The 17057-nt window shown below is 33.8% G+C and overlaps 1 protein-coding gene across 1 annotated transcript in view; it reads right to left on the bottom strand.

The window, feature by feature from the left end:
- Nucleotides 1-5116: 5116 nt before the first annotated feature.
- The window catches only part of LOC121410649, a 64210-nt gene continuing 52269 nt past the window's right edge, over nucleotides 5117-17057 (bottom strand). Inside the window, exons 9-12 of the mRNA XM_041602876.1 lie at nucleotides 16863-16909; nucleotides 8519-9275; nucleotides 7924-8094; nucleotides 5117-7081 (exon numbers count right to left, since the gene is read on the bottom strand). Coding sequence (XP_041458810.1) covers nucleotides 6910-7081; nucleotides 7924-8094; nucleotides 8519-9275; nucleotides 16863-16909 — 1147 coding nt within the window. The 3' untranslated portion in view covers nucleotides 5117-6909. The remainder of the gene's footprint in view (nucleotides 7082-7923; nucleotides 8095-8518; nucleotides 9276-16862; nucleotides 16910-17057) is intronic.

Below are 17057 nucleotides of genomic sequence, written 5' to 3'. Positions count from 1 at the left end.
GAAGAGCGCCACCTGTTTACAGTATCTTGGTAACAATTGGCCTGTGTGACACGCGGTGGGAAGCTCATGCAGTCACTCCCTACATACTAGTAGGCCTAATACATCTCCGGGGGGTGGGGGGGGGGGGCACTCAGTATATAATGCATAGTGGGTATGTGCCGGTACATCTCTATGCTCCCTACTTATATTAGATCAATACATTATAAATAAATCAAGTCAAAATCAAATTATTCCATTAGATTAGATATCAATTTAATCATTTTCAGACTAAATGCCATAAAATTGTTTCCAGATGATAAATGGACCAAATATTCTGGTTCCACTATCAAGAAGGCCTCGGCCCACCGCCCCTCTTTGATTAGGATTATATTGCCCCCTCTCAATTTCTTTCCTCCCATTTAATCTTTCTTTATCCACTTGTTTCGACCTCTCATGCAAATTTTGTTGAACATTCCATTTTTCTTAGCAATCTCATTGTCAATTTTTAACATTCCCTCTCCCTGAAATTACAGACAGACATTAAGAACCATACTGCTTTACTATTATATGTTTCTTGCTGTAGAGATAGATACATGAATGCCTTGGATTCTTAGATAACTATTTTGATGGGTGGATGAACAGATTTATGGGTGTATGGATGTATAGATCGATCTATACTGGAGATAGAAAAAAAAAATGAGGGTTGTATAGAAACAGACAGACGGATGGATAGATAGACAGAAAGACAGACTCACAAATAGATAGATAGATAGATAGAGATGGATAAAAAAATGATTTACTCAAAGCCATGATACGTCCTATACACTTTGGTAATTTTTTTTCTAAAGTTTATAAAAATGAAGGTAATCTCATTTTAATCCACTTAAAAAACTGTCACCTCAAACCGTTCAATAAATGTTTTGTATTCACTCCAAGGTTTACTTTAAATATATACACAAATAAATTGTTTGCTTGACATCATTACTTTCTAAAAAGAAAATATCAATAATAAATATTGAGATACATAAAGAGGATAATTTCATAGAACTAAACTACAATTTTCTTTGAATTGAACTGTATATGATTATGTTTGTGTATTAATGCACATCCCCATCCCTCTCTTTCCCTCCCCCTCACTCTCTCTCTCCCTCTTTCTTTTATTTCGCTCTGAATTTTAATTTTTTTGTCCTTCCTATCCTCATTTTTGTTTTCTTTCTTCCTGGATATTGTTTAATTGAAGTATTGTCTTTGATACCAGTGTTGCCAAAAGTATCTCAACATTGTGAAATTTTATTCATTTTTGTGTTAATCAAAAGAATCATTAAGATTTTTGTTTTGGGTTTGCTATTTTCTTATGGCTGGCATATCATTTAATTCTATTTATTTTGTCAATGTTGTTTTCTTCTCTACCATTGCAATTATATTTTTGAGTTATCTGTCTGGAGCCAAGGGACTTCAGGTAATCAGATTACTCAGAGTATTAGTAACAAATATCAACAGACATTTTTCTGACTCTCAACAGATTTATTTGTTCATGATGATGCTACTTAGCATTATATTTCATGTGTGTTGCTAGATGATTTTCATGACATGTTTTTGTGCGAGGTAATAAATCAATTCAATCTAATATTATAAAAATATGCATGCATCCTATAAAATTGTGCACTCACAATGATTTCATGATTTAAAAAAACAAACAATTATCCCCCTTTTCTCTTGTATCTTGTCCATGTCTCTTCCCCTATTACACCCTTTGTCATCAAACACTTTGTGCGGTTTTACCAAGCTGTTTAAAAAGTTATGCATGAATTTGTAAATGACTGGAATATGAGGACACTGTAACAAAGATGCTTATGCATGAAAAGTGCTATGCTATGCAGTCAACACTGAATTATTTAATATAAATACAACTTAACCTAAAGTAATAATCAGTAATTTGAGAAGACTATTTAGCGTGCTGTAACCCAGTCATTCATAAATTCATGAATAAGTTGATATGAACATTTATATGAAACACCCCCTGATATTAAATAATGAGTCAGTACAAATGCAATGATTCTACTTCACAAGGACAACGTTTTATTACAAACAAACATCTGAAACATAGGTTGAACATAGAATATGCTTGGAAAGCTTTTGGTAAGAAGGATTTGGCATAGATTATTCAAATATGCTAAGTAATTGGGATGGAATGACAGAAAAAAAGAAATAAAAAACAATAAGGATTGAATGATATCATTATAAGGGGCGATTTCCATGGAAAGAATGATTGACTACAATATATCAGTAGTTAAGGAAATGATAAAACACAATTACACAAACTGATAAGTAATTGTAATAAGGTATCCTTTTTTACCCCTCTCTTTTTCTCTCAACATCAAATCTCATTTGAATTTTCCTTTCCTGAGTACAAAAAACACCTTTTTACATGCAAAACATTTACATTCCTCAGACTACCTCACGTATCTACAGGCTTTAGATTCATCTGACTTTTGCATACTCTGCACAGGAATGCCACATATACAGTCTAAAAAGATGCAAACATCGCTCACAAAGGAGTCATTTACAGAACATCACATATACATCATACAAATAACAATTGAGAGAGACCTAGTATTTGCTCCTGCTGCTGCTGATTTATACTCCATATACAGCACCTCAGATCAAATGCAAGGTTTAATACAAGAAATCAGATTTCTCCCCCTAAATACATTTATTATATTTTTAGTACCTCTTTTTTATCTCACAAATTGCAACATCAAATACTGATATTGATACTGACATCAAATTCAATATTGACCTCTCAATCAAAATCTCAAAAGATACTTTGTTTTTTTTCAAAATATCTTTCCAGGTTTAGGGTGAATCTGATATTGCTATCTAACCTATTAAAATAGAGATGGGTGTATATGTTAATTCATGAATTTGATTGGTAAATAATTCTTCTAAACTGCTGCCGAGATAAACTATTTACTCATGATAAACGAATTATAATTTTTAAAGCTAGTATATTGAGCACTGTCACACACTTTTATATCATCATTTGATGTATAACATACAATATATTTCTGTTTGTTTTTCCTTTCTGACACCAAATCCTCATTCTACAAGATTATTTCTTGTAACAAAGTGTGCTCATAAAATACTCATTTGTTTAACTTCTGATACTTAAAACCAGAGTATTAGATATTATGCGAAACCTACATACAAACTTGAACAAGCATTCTTTTACATAATAGATTCAGCATTTGGTATGCAAACCCTTTTTTCCTATTGCACTACATATTTCAGCATGAACAAAACACTTAATACCCCAAACTACACTGTTGGAGTAGCATTTCATTCTGTCAGACGATCTTGTTCCCCCCCCCAAAAAAAAAAAAAACCCACTTATTTCATAGATGACAAAAACACAACCCTGCAAAGATGAAGTGGAGTTATTCAATTTTGAAGGTTTACAAATTTTAGAACATAGTTATTTAAAGCTTAAAGAGTTTCTGTGAATGAGGGTCAAGCATCAAGATCTGGAATTTATGACATTCTTTTCAGAAAATCTATGTAAATATTTGAAGATGAAATGACTCTACGTCACTATAAAACAAGCAACATATGTGGAGACAGGACAATAATTTTTTGTAATTTTGTAATTTTTATAGGTTTTTCATTAAGAATAATGTACAAGGGCTCAGAAGTTCTATTGAGAAACACACCTGTCTGTACACTGCGTGCATATATCCTAAGCTCTAACGGATGATGATTAACTTAAATGAAAATATGGTAATTTTCGTGAAAATGGCCTAAAATATTCACTTGCACATGCATACTGAGTTGGGGAGGAAATATGTTTGTACAGAAGCATAAAAGCTAGGTTGCATAATCATAAACATATTCACTGTAACAAAAATGCAGAAATTCTTATTTTTTAAATACTAATAATGTACACATGATATGGCAGCTCACAATAATGTTTTATGAACTCGGAACAACTCCTGCTTCACACTAACATTTAAATAGACATATTATCAAAGTTGTGTCAATTGTTTTCATCCCATACATCTCTTAAAACGCAAGAATTATTACATAATTATCAAGTTTATATAATATGGTAAAACCCACATGGCATGAGTAACTCCATTATCTGAAGATTGAAAAAAACAAGATCATAATTTAAAACAAAGTGGTTTTAGGCTAAGAAAAGAAAGTCTATTCATTATTTAAATAAGTGTCTCACTAATTTCACGGTACTGGTAATTCAAGTAAACATGTGTAAACTTTAATTAAAAAAGAAAAGTTTCTTTACCATAAAAAGGTGGAATCAAAGAAAAGTTTAATCATGTGCCAAGTTACATTCTCCAGGTTATTGAACCTCGATAAAACACTTGCTGTCTCCAATAAAGGTAATATATTACCAAATTACCATTTGACTTGATTTAAAGTACCGGTATCATTCTATTGTATTGTTCCCCTGACTTCCACAGAAGTGTTTCAATTGATTTAGGAATAATTTCCAATATAAACCTATAAAATTTGATCAAAAAATACAATAAAACATTGAAAATGAATAATGATCTGAAATGCTCATATTATTGTTGTTGAGTTGTGTGATGTAACTTTCTTTATATTGAATAAATGATTAGCACAAGAGCTACTAAGCTTCTGAGCTCTACAAGTTAAGAGACCCCAAGCTACTGAGCTTCTTAGCCAACAAGCGACCGAACCACTGGGCCACAGAGCTAATAAAGCCACAAGGCCAATGAGATACTGAGCTATTATCCTTTGAAGCTACTGAACTAAAATAAACTTGTAAAGCCTCAAAGAAACTTAGCTGCATGAAACTAGTCAGTAGTCACTATGAAAAAAAATTTGATACTATTCAAAAAAAAAAATCAGAAAACATGAAATATCTCATAAAAAAATCCTTCAGTGTATCGACTCAACCCTACTTCAATTCAATGGTCGTGTGGTCCAGTGGTTAAAGCATTGGACTCATAATCGCAAGGTTGTGAGTTCGAATCCCAACTCTGCCATTTTCTCCAGTTTGATAAAAAGGCCCGAGAGTGATATCTGTCGTCTATAACGTCAGCCACTATGACTGATTAACCTAGACGTAAAGCGTTTCATAGGTAATTGGTTATATGCCAGCTTGGCGTTTACCAGCCAAAAATGCTGTCCTGCCGAGTTCCTACGGGAGTTACCACAAACAGAAACAGAAAGGCATGTCGGATGTGAAGATGTCTAGTAACTATGAATTTAAAGCCATCAGAAACTTTATTCATTACCCAATCGGATTGAATATCTTACATAAATGATTATTTCATATCTGAAAGTCATTCATCTTGTCCATGCCTACTGCCATCAGTACAGCTCAAAAAGAAATAACATCCCTTGGATTCACTTCAAAATTTCCTACCCTAACAAGATTATAAAATAAAACTGTACATTACCAATACCAATGTTTAACATTCTAGCTCCCCAAGAGTTTTGAGCAGGAAGTACACCAAGCAAGATAGAAGCAAAACAATCTATTGTGAGCTGCCACTCATTTTTTTTTTTCAAATAAATATTCTGAAACCAATGATAAATGAATATGTACATTAGTGTACAAAACAAAGAAGCATAATTTACAGGTGGGCTAAATCTAAGACCAAAGCAACAATCCCTTTACAGAGAGGTAAATATTTTCATATTTTACAATTTATATATTTTTATTAAATAAATACAGGATTTTTAGATTTTCTAAGACAAATTTGTTTAATGGATAATTCCGCTGAGATGATCATAGTAGGCAAGACTGTAAGAAATAAGGTAGCCATGTGGCAGTAGAAAGCAAATTATGTATTCTTGATTCATTCTTTTGATACATAACATTAAATAGAATATAATTTTTTCAGTAATTTTTGTAGGAATTGGAAGTAGAATTGTTTCATTGAAGCAATCAGTCATTCTTTTTTTTTTAGTCCATTGTAAATACAAAAGATATAAATTCAAAGTTAACTGTCTTAATGGAAAGAAAACATTGAAAGTCTATTAGAATGAATAATCGAAAAAAAAATTACTCAAATATATACTTTCACTCAATATCAATTTGCCAATAAATAGATATTATCTTAGCCAATCAGGCATTTATTCAATTTGGTCACATAATAAAGGTAAATTATATCTAGAACGCTTTGCTTGGTTGTTTGTCAAATATGTTTGATGCTTCAATGAGTATAACTCTGAATTACTTTTTTTGCATAAAAAAAGTCCTTCAGAAACCGTACACCTTGTGTTTTGAGCTTCCTCATATAATTGTACTGCTTAAAAGCAAGTAAGGTATAAGTGTAAATAATTTGACAAAAGCAGCACTTACTTTTTCTTCAGTAAAATTGCACCGAAACGAAGTATTCATGACAAAATGTGCAAATATACATCTGCTTGCATAAGTTGGTATAGTATCTGTCCATATTGTAACTTTATAGTAGGAACTGATATTCATGTGGTATTTGAAAAAAAGTTTTATAAGTATCATTTTGCAATTTTCAGCAATTTCAATAATATTTCTATTTTTCATAAAGCTTGTTTATAGCTATTTTCATATAACATTTACTGCTTTAAAATCAATGCATTTTCAGCATGTCAAATGGCAGATAAATTGATTGCACTAATGTATAATTGTGCATTAAGTACAAATGCAATGTCTCATTTTCAGTATTCTCATTATAACAGAGACAATCAGGCAATATCTGCTGGTCCAGAAGAGCATCGTATAACCTCATTCTGAACTGAAGATGAAGGTGAGTGTATATACACAGCAACTTGTACATCAGTTTCATTCATTATCACATCAAAGGCCTTCAAGGCCTCGGGTATGGATCTTTGTTGTCATGGCTTCAATGCCATGGACATGACTGGTCAGAAGCTTCGGCATGCTGGTCAGGGGCAGGACCTTCATTCCAGACCCTGGACGTACTCGATGTGGACCAAACCTGATTCGTTACCATGGGAACAGAGTAACCAATCTGGATCCACCTGTCTGTCAACGGTGAGGACATCGCCCTTGGAGAAGCACAGTTCACCTTCTGTCATGCTGACATGGTGGCAGAGAGCCTTTACAGGACTCCTGTAAACAGGGGGTGGGGAAACAAAAATTATAATATCTGTAAAAGTGCTTTAGAGATGTAGTTTTGATGTGATAAGTTATATATGAAATATCATATTTTCATTCGTATTACAGAAATGCTGCAAAAATGAAACAATACAAATTGACTCCTTAGAGAAATAGTATGATTTCAATCTTCAAGTCACTTTTAATAACTTATTAACTACATGTACTGAATGTTTAATTGCCAATATGCTCAATTAAAGGGACAATAAGAATCCTGACCAAATACAAGTCTATTTTGGTGATTTGTGTCTTCAAACACCATGTCTTATTTTGCTATATTACAGTTTGATCAAAGTAAATGTAATGATCGATTTCATAATCATGTTTGTATAAATTATAAGCTAATGATGAGAGCCTACCTCAGGAATGTGAATTCTGTTGTTGCTTTGAAAATAGCTTATTATTTCATTTTTTCTCATTACTCTTTAATTTTTTTTTGTATTCATAAGCTTGAGATGAAAAGAAATCAAACAACATGAATTCTTGACAGCATACCATCATCACATCATTTTCCATTCTAATATACCGACATGATGTCCTTTTTAAGTATGCCGAGAATGACAAACACCTTTTATAACTTCCATAATACAATCAATAATCATTTATGCACAGTCCATATATGAAATTTCTAGTTTTTGTTTTCTTCTTTGAAATATAACATGGTCCAACTTCTGGGGGTGTTTTACCAATCTTAAGAGCAATTTTAAAATTAATTTAAGTGTAGAAAAACACCCACTGAACTTGAAATCATTGCCTCTTCCACCCCTTTTAAAAATTATAATAACAAAAGAACTTACCCTGGGCTTGGTTTGGATGATGTAGGTGAATGGTGTTGGCATGGGCTCTGACCATCACCGACCTGTCTTATTTCATCTTCCATTGATGGGGTAGGTGGGGGAGTGGATGGGACTGGTTTGGGCTCAACAGGGGCCTGTGGGGGCATCACTTGATTCCACATCTTGGAGAAGCTGCATCAAGGGCAGAAAATATTCAGTCAAAATTATTACTTGGTATCAACCTTAAATAAGTATCTATTATTTTTTCATTTTAAAAAATGTTAACCACTACAACTGAGGCAACTCGGACTGCTTTACTCTAAAAGGCGAATCAAACAATCACTGCTTCTTGGTTTGAAGAGCATACATGAATTGTTTGCTTGAACGTGCATAACCTTGGGGTGCCTTATCAAACTGAATCCATATTTCTTAACAATAAAGCCAATATGTTCATTTCAATCTGAAAAAAAAAATGCTAAAAATAATAATTACCTATGCTTGCTTTTGTTGCATTCGGTACAAAAAATTCTATTAAACCTTTTTTAACAGGCACTTAAGAGGAAATGATTTGAATTATTGTGATATTCACAGCAACTTATTGAATTGTTTTATTCACCTTGCTCCAATCTTGCCCCATCCAGATGAGACTGAGAAGCCCTGTGATACCATAGATCCTTGTAGGTCCACACTCTTACTCCTCCTCCCTACATCATACTTAGAACTGCTCTGTACAGTTCTTGAAGGTGTTCTCTCTGGTTGTTGTGCAGCCACAGACGATGCAAACTCCTTGATCCATCCAAGTGACCATCTATTTGACTGAGGATTTACAGGGTTTGGTCTCATCAGACCACTCCCTGTCTCCAGTTCATGACCCGATACATTCTCCACAGGGGTGCTATTCACTGTCCTCAACAGCCCTCCTTGCATAGTAGGCTGTTCTGAAGACTCCTGCCGCCCTACTGGAGTTACTCTGCGCATATTGCGCTTGACAGTCATTGAGCTATACATGCCTGTGTTGTTTGGCCTCTGCGAGGGCACTACGTCCCGTCTCGGCGCCCGTCCAAAGAGGTGTACGGTGGGGAATCCACTTGTTGTATTACCTCCCTCCGTGTGTTGTCTTGCGTCCACTAGACTATTAGTATTGAGTCCACCATGTTGTGCACCTTCCATGTGCTGTTCCATAAGCTGCTGTTTCTCCCTCTGCCTCATATTCTCTGCCTGAATGTAACCATACTCAAAACCATGGTCAAGATTGAAGGGGAGCTGAGCAAGAGGCTGAACAGCCACAAGAAGATCACTGAAGAGTTGCTGGAAAGGGGCAGTGTTGATCAGAGAAAGAAATGCGGTGGGCTCATAAAGACGTTTGATGGATTCTGAAAAGAATTAAATGAAATAAAGATTGTATGACTCATTCTGCCATCATGGGAAATAATCACTTTCTCTAAGTACACTGGAAAAAATCCATACAATCATTGATCTCGTCTTTCCATATAATATCTTAATTAAGAACATAAAATTACTTTTGAATAAAATTTAGATATCAATGGTAAATTGCTTGTTTGGATCTGTGCTAAAACATTTAGAATTCCTCTGAAGGCTTGTTAATACAAATGCTTCAAACAAAGAGGAAATTCAGCGATAACATTCATAATATAATAAATATAAACTGAAACAGCACCATCTGTAGGTGGAATTCTGAACAGTCATACAAGATTGGATGACGCATTCTTCTTGCTACCCTTTGATGAGATTCCTGTGCTACTTTGCTGGTTTACCACATCAACACTTATATGGCCACAGAGTGACATTCACTAGGCAACCTCATCTAGAGTATACCAGAACATTCTTGAATATTTATTTTCCATTCCATCAAGTAACAAGAGCAGAGCATTCTGAAGTCTCCATGATCACATGAGTCACCAGCATTTGAATGTTATAAAGTCATGTAATTACTCAGTCTGATCCAAGGCAAAGGCGACAGCAAATGTTAAAAAACTTCAAACACGATGATGATCGAGGCTCCAAGAAATGTTAATAATTTACCAGATGGTAAAGAAAACTGGGCAAAAGTGTGACATTTTAATCACTGCAAATAAGCTCTGCAACCATTTCAAAGTAAAATATGAAAGCCCTTGTAAGATCTATGAATTTTACCTCCTTGCACAGTATTCACTAAAATCTTATGACGTAAAACTCTCCCTTCTTTCCCTTGATGGGATTACAAAATGTTTGCCTCATCAGTTCTTACATATTCTCTATCTTTGATAGCCTCATTAGCCATAAAATAACCTTCACGGTTTATTCAGACAGTCTACTGGTTTTCATTTAAAGGCTATCAAAATTCAGCCATCATGATTATTAAAGGAAACCAAAACCCAAAAAGAGAAGCAATCTTATTGGAAAGAGTAAAATGAGAGGAACAATTTTTAAAAAGTTTCATCAAAATCAGTAATGAGATAAGCTAGTTATGGACGTTAAAATGTCTTCTTGTACTTTCTATGGGGATCCTCAAATTAGCAAACATGCTTCATAATGGCTGATTTTGTGGACAACTCTCCATTTGTTTTGTACACAAATTTTCAGATTTTCCTCATTACCTTTCAAATTGCATCTTGCCTCCTCCTGAGCACAACATACGTCATTGGAAAATATAATTCACACCACATATATATCAAGGTCAGGAGGAGATAATGTGAAATATGTAAAATAAAGGGGAAAATCTGAAAATTTGTGTACAAAACAAATGGAGAGTTGTCCACAAAATCAGCAATTTTGAAGCATGTTTGCCAATTTGAGGATCCCCATAGAAAGTACAACAAGACTTTTTAAACGTCCATAACTTGCTTATTTTATAACCAATTTTGATGAATCTTGTTTTAAATTGTTCCTCTCATTTTTCTCTTTCCAATAAGATTGCTTCTCTTCTTGGGTTTTGGTTTCCTTTAATACAAGTTTGTAGATCATAGTCCTGTTTACAATGAAAACAATGATAAGCATTGATGAAAAATTAACTCTTAGCAAATCAGAAACCATCATTTCAGCATCTCATAAGAGTTGTATTGTATCTTTTACTGATGTTTTTTTTTTCTTTTTAGAAATGATGGGTGGACATGTAAACATGTTCATAAGAAACAAGTTGTGTATATCAGAAGTCTTTTTTATATATATCCCTAAAAACAGATGAATGCTGTTCTTTTAATTATTGATCTTATTGTACCATGCACCCCTCTATCATAATCAATCAACCAATTTATCTATGGTAGGTCAAATTAGTATCAAAAAAATTAGAGAAGAAAACTTGTATCTTTTTCATAATTCAGCCTATACTCATTTCAATATATATTAAAAAACCAGACTCATGATGACTTTGCCTCCACTTTAATGAGAAAGAAAGTTAGATCATCATCATAATGACATGCCTGTGTTATGCTATCAAGTTGAATTTTGAGGCACATGATATTGTCTGCGACCCTGTGCAATGGGCTGGTGATCATGAAGGATGATTAAGGATAATTACATACAGGGAATGATCTAGAAGATGATCCCATAGAAAAGAACAAGGGTCCTGCTTCCTAATCTATTACATTGTCTATCATATTCAAATGAAAAAGCTTGGCATATAGTTGACAAATTCTATTTTATTATAGAAATGTTTATTTTAACAAGTTTCATGAAAAGGGATCCTTCACCTATATTTGTACAAATGGTTGTATAAAACCAATAATAACAATTAAGTAGAAGACCCATCAACAAATATATTCTACAGGATATTTGCACAATATATACTTATACCATAAGAAGGAACTTTTCATTTTGTGAGTATGTTGGTGTTATTCATTTGATTTGGTATTTGAAATATCATTCTGCATACTGTGCTTTCAATAACCTGGCATTTACAGCATACTGCTGTAGGCTTGGTACAAGGATCATCTTGCCCTCAGAGCAAAAGGGTTAAAAGGATATGTGGTTTACCTATGAAACTTAAAATTTGAGGTTTATAGATTTGACCAAGTCTGCTATCAAATTATTTTACTAGTGGAAATAGCAGTCCACTTCAACTAAATGCATTTGTTTTCTCATTTCACTGGCTGAATTCTGTTTGATATCATATTCAAGGTTGCTTCTAAGATTGATGCGTTAGAATTATAGCCTGGGGGAAGAGCATATATTGATGGGGTTGACTGGTGTGGTATAGTGTAGTTGTGAAAATTGACACAGTGAATGAACCAGGGACTCTAAACCCTCCAGGTGTTTCCATCAACACTATATCTCTAATCCTTTGCATGGTTGGATATATCTAATCAAATGATAGACCATCAGAAACGATTGATACAAGTATTGATTTGGATTGGGAATCTTTATTAGATTGCATAGGTGAAGGGGCAATATACCACATGGTCAAGGTTACTTGCTTTTTTAAAAATCAAATCAATACTGGGCTTAATGAGATTTTATCACTTGCACAGGAAACTGCATCATTACAGTAAAATGTAACACAATAATAAGAGAACAAATAAAGTGAATTTGAATTGAACTTTAAAAATAGGTAGAACTTTGGGAGAAAAAAATGATATTGGTCAAAATGATAAGATCTCAAAACTTTTCTCTACTATGATAAACATTTAAAAACAAGATGTTTTATGGGTTCCCAAACCTTACATGATGGATGCCATGAAGAAAGTTTAGCAACCTCAAATGAAAAACCGGGAAATGAAAACCTGAAGAAATTTGTAACCTGATCAAGTCTGAAGGGAGAACCTTTTACCTCCTTCTCCAAAAGAGGGTAAGTGGGAGGGGGGTGTCCACTGCGAAAAGAGGTCATCTTAGAGAAGGGTACAAACTTCAACCTTCTACAGGAAGACTACTCTGGAAAAAGGAGACTGGAACTCCCAACAGTAGAATCAATTACAATGTGGTAGACTTATACACCTCATACTAGGAAGTCACTCTGGGATATGAGACAGACTTTAACAACCTTTACGAGAAGAAAGGGGGGCAGATTTGTACCCTTTACTGAAACAAGTAACTCTGGGAAAAGGAGGGGGCAGACTTGTACCCCTTGCTGAAAAGTTACTCTAAGAAAGCAAACTAAGACTTGCATCCCGCTTTAAGAAGGTTACTCAGGGAGAGGGTGGGTCCAGGGTAAGGTGAGAAGTGAGATGACTTGACAGCCTTGGTTTACCTTTCAAACCAACCAGAAACTCCCCTTGGGTATTACATCACCCTTCTCTAATGGAAAGATGATTGAGTTCTAAAGGTATGGAGACTTGGAGAAAAAAGGTTACTGCTACAAAGAAGAAATTGATTTATTCAATAACTTTAATTTTCAAGCATGTGAATAAATATTGCTGATAAAAATGGTACCAAATTTTGTGCATCATTTTAATTTAGGGGAGAAGATCTCATTATCTAACAACTTCAATCATTTTTCTATTGGAAATCTTGAGACACTCCATTGTATGTAAGTTAAAAAGAACAGTACCATCAAACAGTATTTAGAGTGGTGATATGGTAGAAAATGGTAAGAACTGCCTGTCTCCTAACCTAGTCACAGGAGTTTTCTTCTTCAAAATTAATTTACTCATTCTAAGGATGGGAAAACAACTCAAGTAAGATTAATTGCCTGTAAAGCTTGACAAGGGAGACCCTTGGTGCATTTCTTAGTCCTAAGTCGAGGCCAAAACATCTGATCACCATCAATCAACTCAGCTTCAATTAATCAAACAGCCTCATGAACACAATGCGCAAATCATGAGAACAGAGACACACCAGATCCATTACATAGTAAAAAAGAGGAAAACAAAGGACATTGCAAGGAGTCATGTTATCTAGATTACTAATCTGCATTAAGGAAAGCATTCTCTTCTAGAAGAGTCTTAATTTGTTATTTTAAATTATGAAACTAATTATAAAATTCTATTAAAATGAATATTTTCTCAAATTTTATTTAAACTTTCTTGTGTTAATTCCAAATGAATATTATTTTTTAAAACAAATCAAATTTTGCTAGTGAATAACAAAAAGTTAAATCCATAATATGTTAAGTCAATATTTATGAAAAGGTTCAATCATTAGAACATAGCTTCCTTCATAATTCAGAGACCAAGAGTAACACAACAGCTGTCACATTGCCAAAAAAAATAAAACAATTTACTTGTAAATGAACACAAGCAGTTAATTACTTTAAATAAAAATTTAATGGAGCAGGATGGCAAAATCCTGGGAATAATTAAGAACAGGATGAAAAGGCAACATACGCTAAACTCATGCCTGTTGGGGCAGCTACCAAATAAGGTAAACCTACGTCAGCTAGTGTTTCTGTGATTCCTATCTTTCTGTTTCAATTAGCTCCCTGGATCAGAAGCTATCAAATAAAAATATACTTGCCACCCATAGAGGGCCCAAGGATACAGGGCTGCGAAAGAAAATATGTCAATGGCTTCTGAAGATCAAAGAACAATTTTTGCACTGGTAAGATGAGCATGAAGATACCACCTGCTTTCTACCAGTTCAGACTTTGGAAAGAAATTTTAAAAGGGCCTGGTAATTTACTTTCTACCATACAGTGTCAGAACAAGTGAATTTGCTATTCTTCATGGAGGCCTATAATGCCTTTGCTATATTTTTAACACAGATGATTCTCATCTGTGTTAAGATCCTTGCATTGGTTGCCTGTCAGGTCACGTATTAAGTTCAAGATCTTACTACTCTCTTTTCTGTGTTTTCAACAAATGGCTCCATCTTATTTGTCAGAGTTACTTGTAAAATATGAACCTGTTCGAAATATTAGATCACTTCATAAGGATTTATATAACATACCGATTGTTACGACAAAGTTTTATGGTGAACGGGGGTTTGCGCATGCTGCGCCGGAACTCTGGAATAGCATCCCACACAAGTTAAGGCAAGTTGACACAATTGGGCAATTTAAAACTGCATTGAAAACATATTTATTTAACTGAAAAGAATATTAACAAAGCATTACCAGCAGCTTTCCCCTCAACTTTCTTTTTCTTCTAAAGCGCATTGAGACCTTTGTAAGGTGTAATGCGCTATACAAAAGCTGTTCTATTATTATTATTATTATTTTAGAAAGTAAAGTCACTATAAATATTGCCAAAATCTTCAAACTGGTGAGTAATCAAACTTCAAAAACAAATACCTTGTTCTCTGTTTTAGTTTTTTTCATTAAAGCAATTTAAAAAAATTCAAAAAGGCTATCTATATTTAGATAGTGTATACTCATGTGACTTTGTAAGTAAGAAAATGATTCTTATACAATATAAATCATAGCCAAGTAAATTTCAATGTCGAAAACAAACATCTCAAACAACAGATGCTCCTCTCAATAACAATTGTCATCAAGCACAAAATAACCTAATAATGACAGGCCATTTCAAAGGAGCTGCGAGCAAGACGGGCAAACAATCCTTGGTCATGTCTGGATTTTCTTCCTAATCATCAAAACATGTCAGATTATTCAAACTACATTAAATCTTATATCCCACATCCTCAATTTCATTTCAAACTACAGTATCTATATACCTCATTAGGCGCTGATTTGTAAAGGTGGAAGTTGGACATTATCGTTGAAATCTAGTCTTGTTAAATGTCAAGGAATTCTTTCGTGAATTCTACCAATCATCCATGAAAACATGTGACTACCTCGACTGTAAAACCTGATCAACAGAGCATTGCTATATGAGTTTCACAAGAAATTCATGACAAATCAAAAATATATATAATCTGACGATCAAATTCTTCTTAATAACTAGATGTCCTGTGATGTCTCATGAAACAGTGTCTTTTTAAAGAAAATTCATGCTGTAAAGAAGAAAATCAATACCCCAGTGTACTCAAATACTAATTGTGTAATAATGAATGTAGGTTGTTGTTGCCAAGTAAGCGATAGTTATAAACAGCCGTTTCCAAAAATTAAAACCGATTTGGCCAAGATGAAAGAAATGTCATATGAATAGCTTTTTGTCAACTTTATTCTTCAATCTCTCCAAAATGCATGATATTGTTATTCCTATCATGGCTTCGATATGGTTTGGAAATGTTGCTTCTTTATGAAAAATGATCATGCAACACTAAGCAATCGTGTAAGATTTCATAGTTTCTGTGAGTACACAATTACTTCAAATATCTATTTTCCAAAGCAATTAAAACAGTCAAAGCAACATTAGACTGTTCAAGACCTCCATGAATATACAATATACTGTAATCACCCAAGCAAGTGAAGTGAGAAAAGGAAAATTACAACTGGACTATTTTTATTCACCATGAGTAATCCGTGACTACACATGAAAAATTAGATTTTAACATGAGAATAAATGCACATCACAATCAACAGCTGCTAAAACAGTGGCTACATTTCATCATCTCACCCAAGGCCATGAAAATATTTTTCTTGACATACTGAAAATCTCCGAGTTGATTGAATTTAGCCATTTTGATATCTTAAAATATACTCTAATCCCTAAATATCAGTCACAAACTGTTAGTCAGATGTACAGTGAGACAATATAATGCTTTGGAAATATCATGTGAAATACAGAAATTTGGCAAGAATCTCATGATAAATGCCAATAAATCATTATGCGCATCAAGAACTCTCTTGGGCTTAACACTATTTACCTATGGAGGAAGGGGAGGGGGTCTTATCTTAGAAATGATTTAGCAAAAATATTTTTGAAAAATTGAATATTTTGCTAAAAACAAATAGGAACAGAAAAATAATTGCCATTGAAACTGGGAACCATAATTTTAAGCAAGGATTAACTATAGAAAAGGTGAGGATCAGCTTATAAAGACATTGAAAGTTGGGTAGGGAGAAGATGTAAAAGAGAGGAGAATAAGAAAAAGAAACAGGGCAAAGACTACATACAAAACAACAGAGAAATGAGGGGTGGAGAAAGAAGTAATATTTTGAACAGGGGAAAACTGTATATACCAACCTGGATATGTCCTGATGTGTTCAAGCCAAGTCTCCATACAACGGATGCTGAAATATAATATAAAATAACTCATGAGAAACTAATAAGGATGTTTGATTTCTTGGATACAAATATCCTTACCATTCTAGCAATTCAAACAACACTCATTTTTCCCACCATCCATCTGAAAATACTGTATTGTACATGTAAGTATGA

This window comes from Lytechinus variegatus, chromosome 3 (assembly GCF_018143015.1).
Source record: "Lytechinus variegatus isolate NC3 chromosome 3, Lvar_3.0, whole genome shotgun sequence".
Lineage (NCBI taxonomy): Eukaryota > Metazoa > Echinodermata > Echinoidea > Temnopleuroida > Toxopneustidae > Lytechinus > Lytechinus variegatus.
Note: the sequence above shows the minus strand (reverse complement) of the source record. Positions and strands in the feature narration are given on the sequence as shown.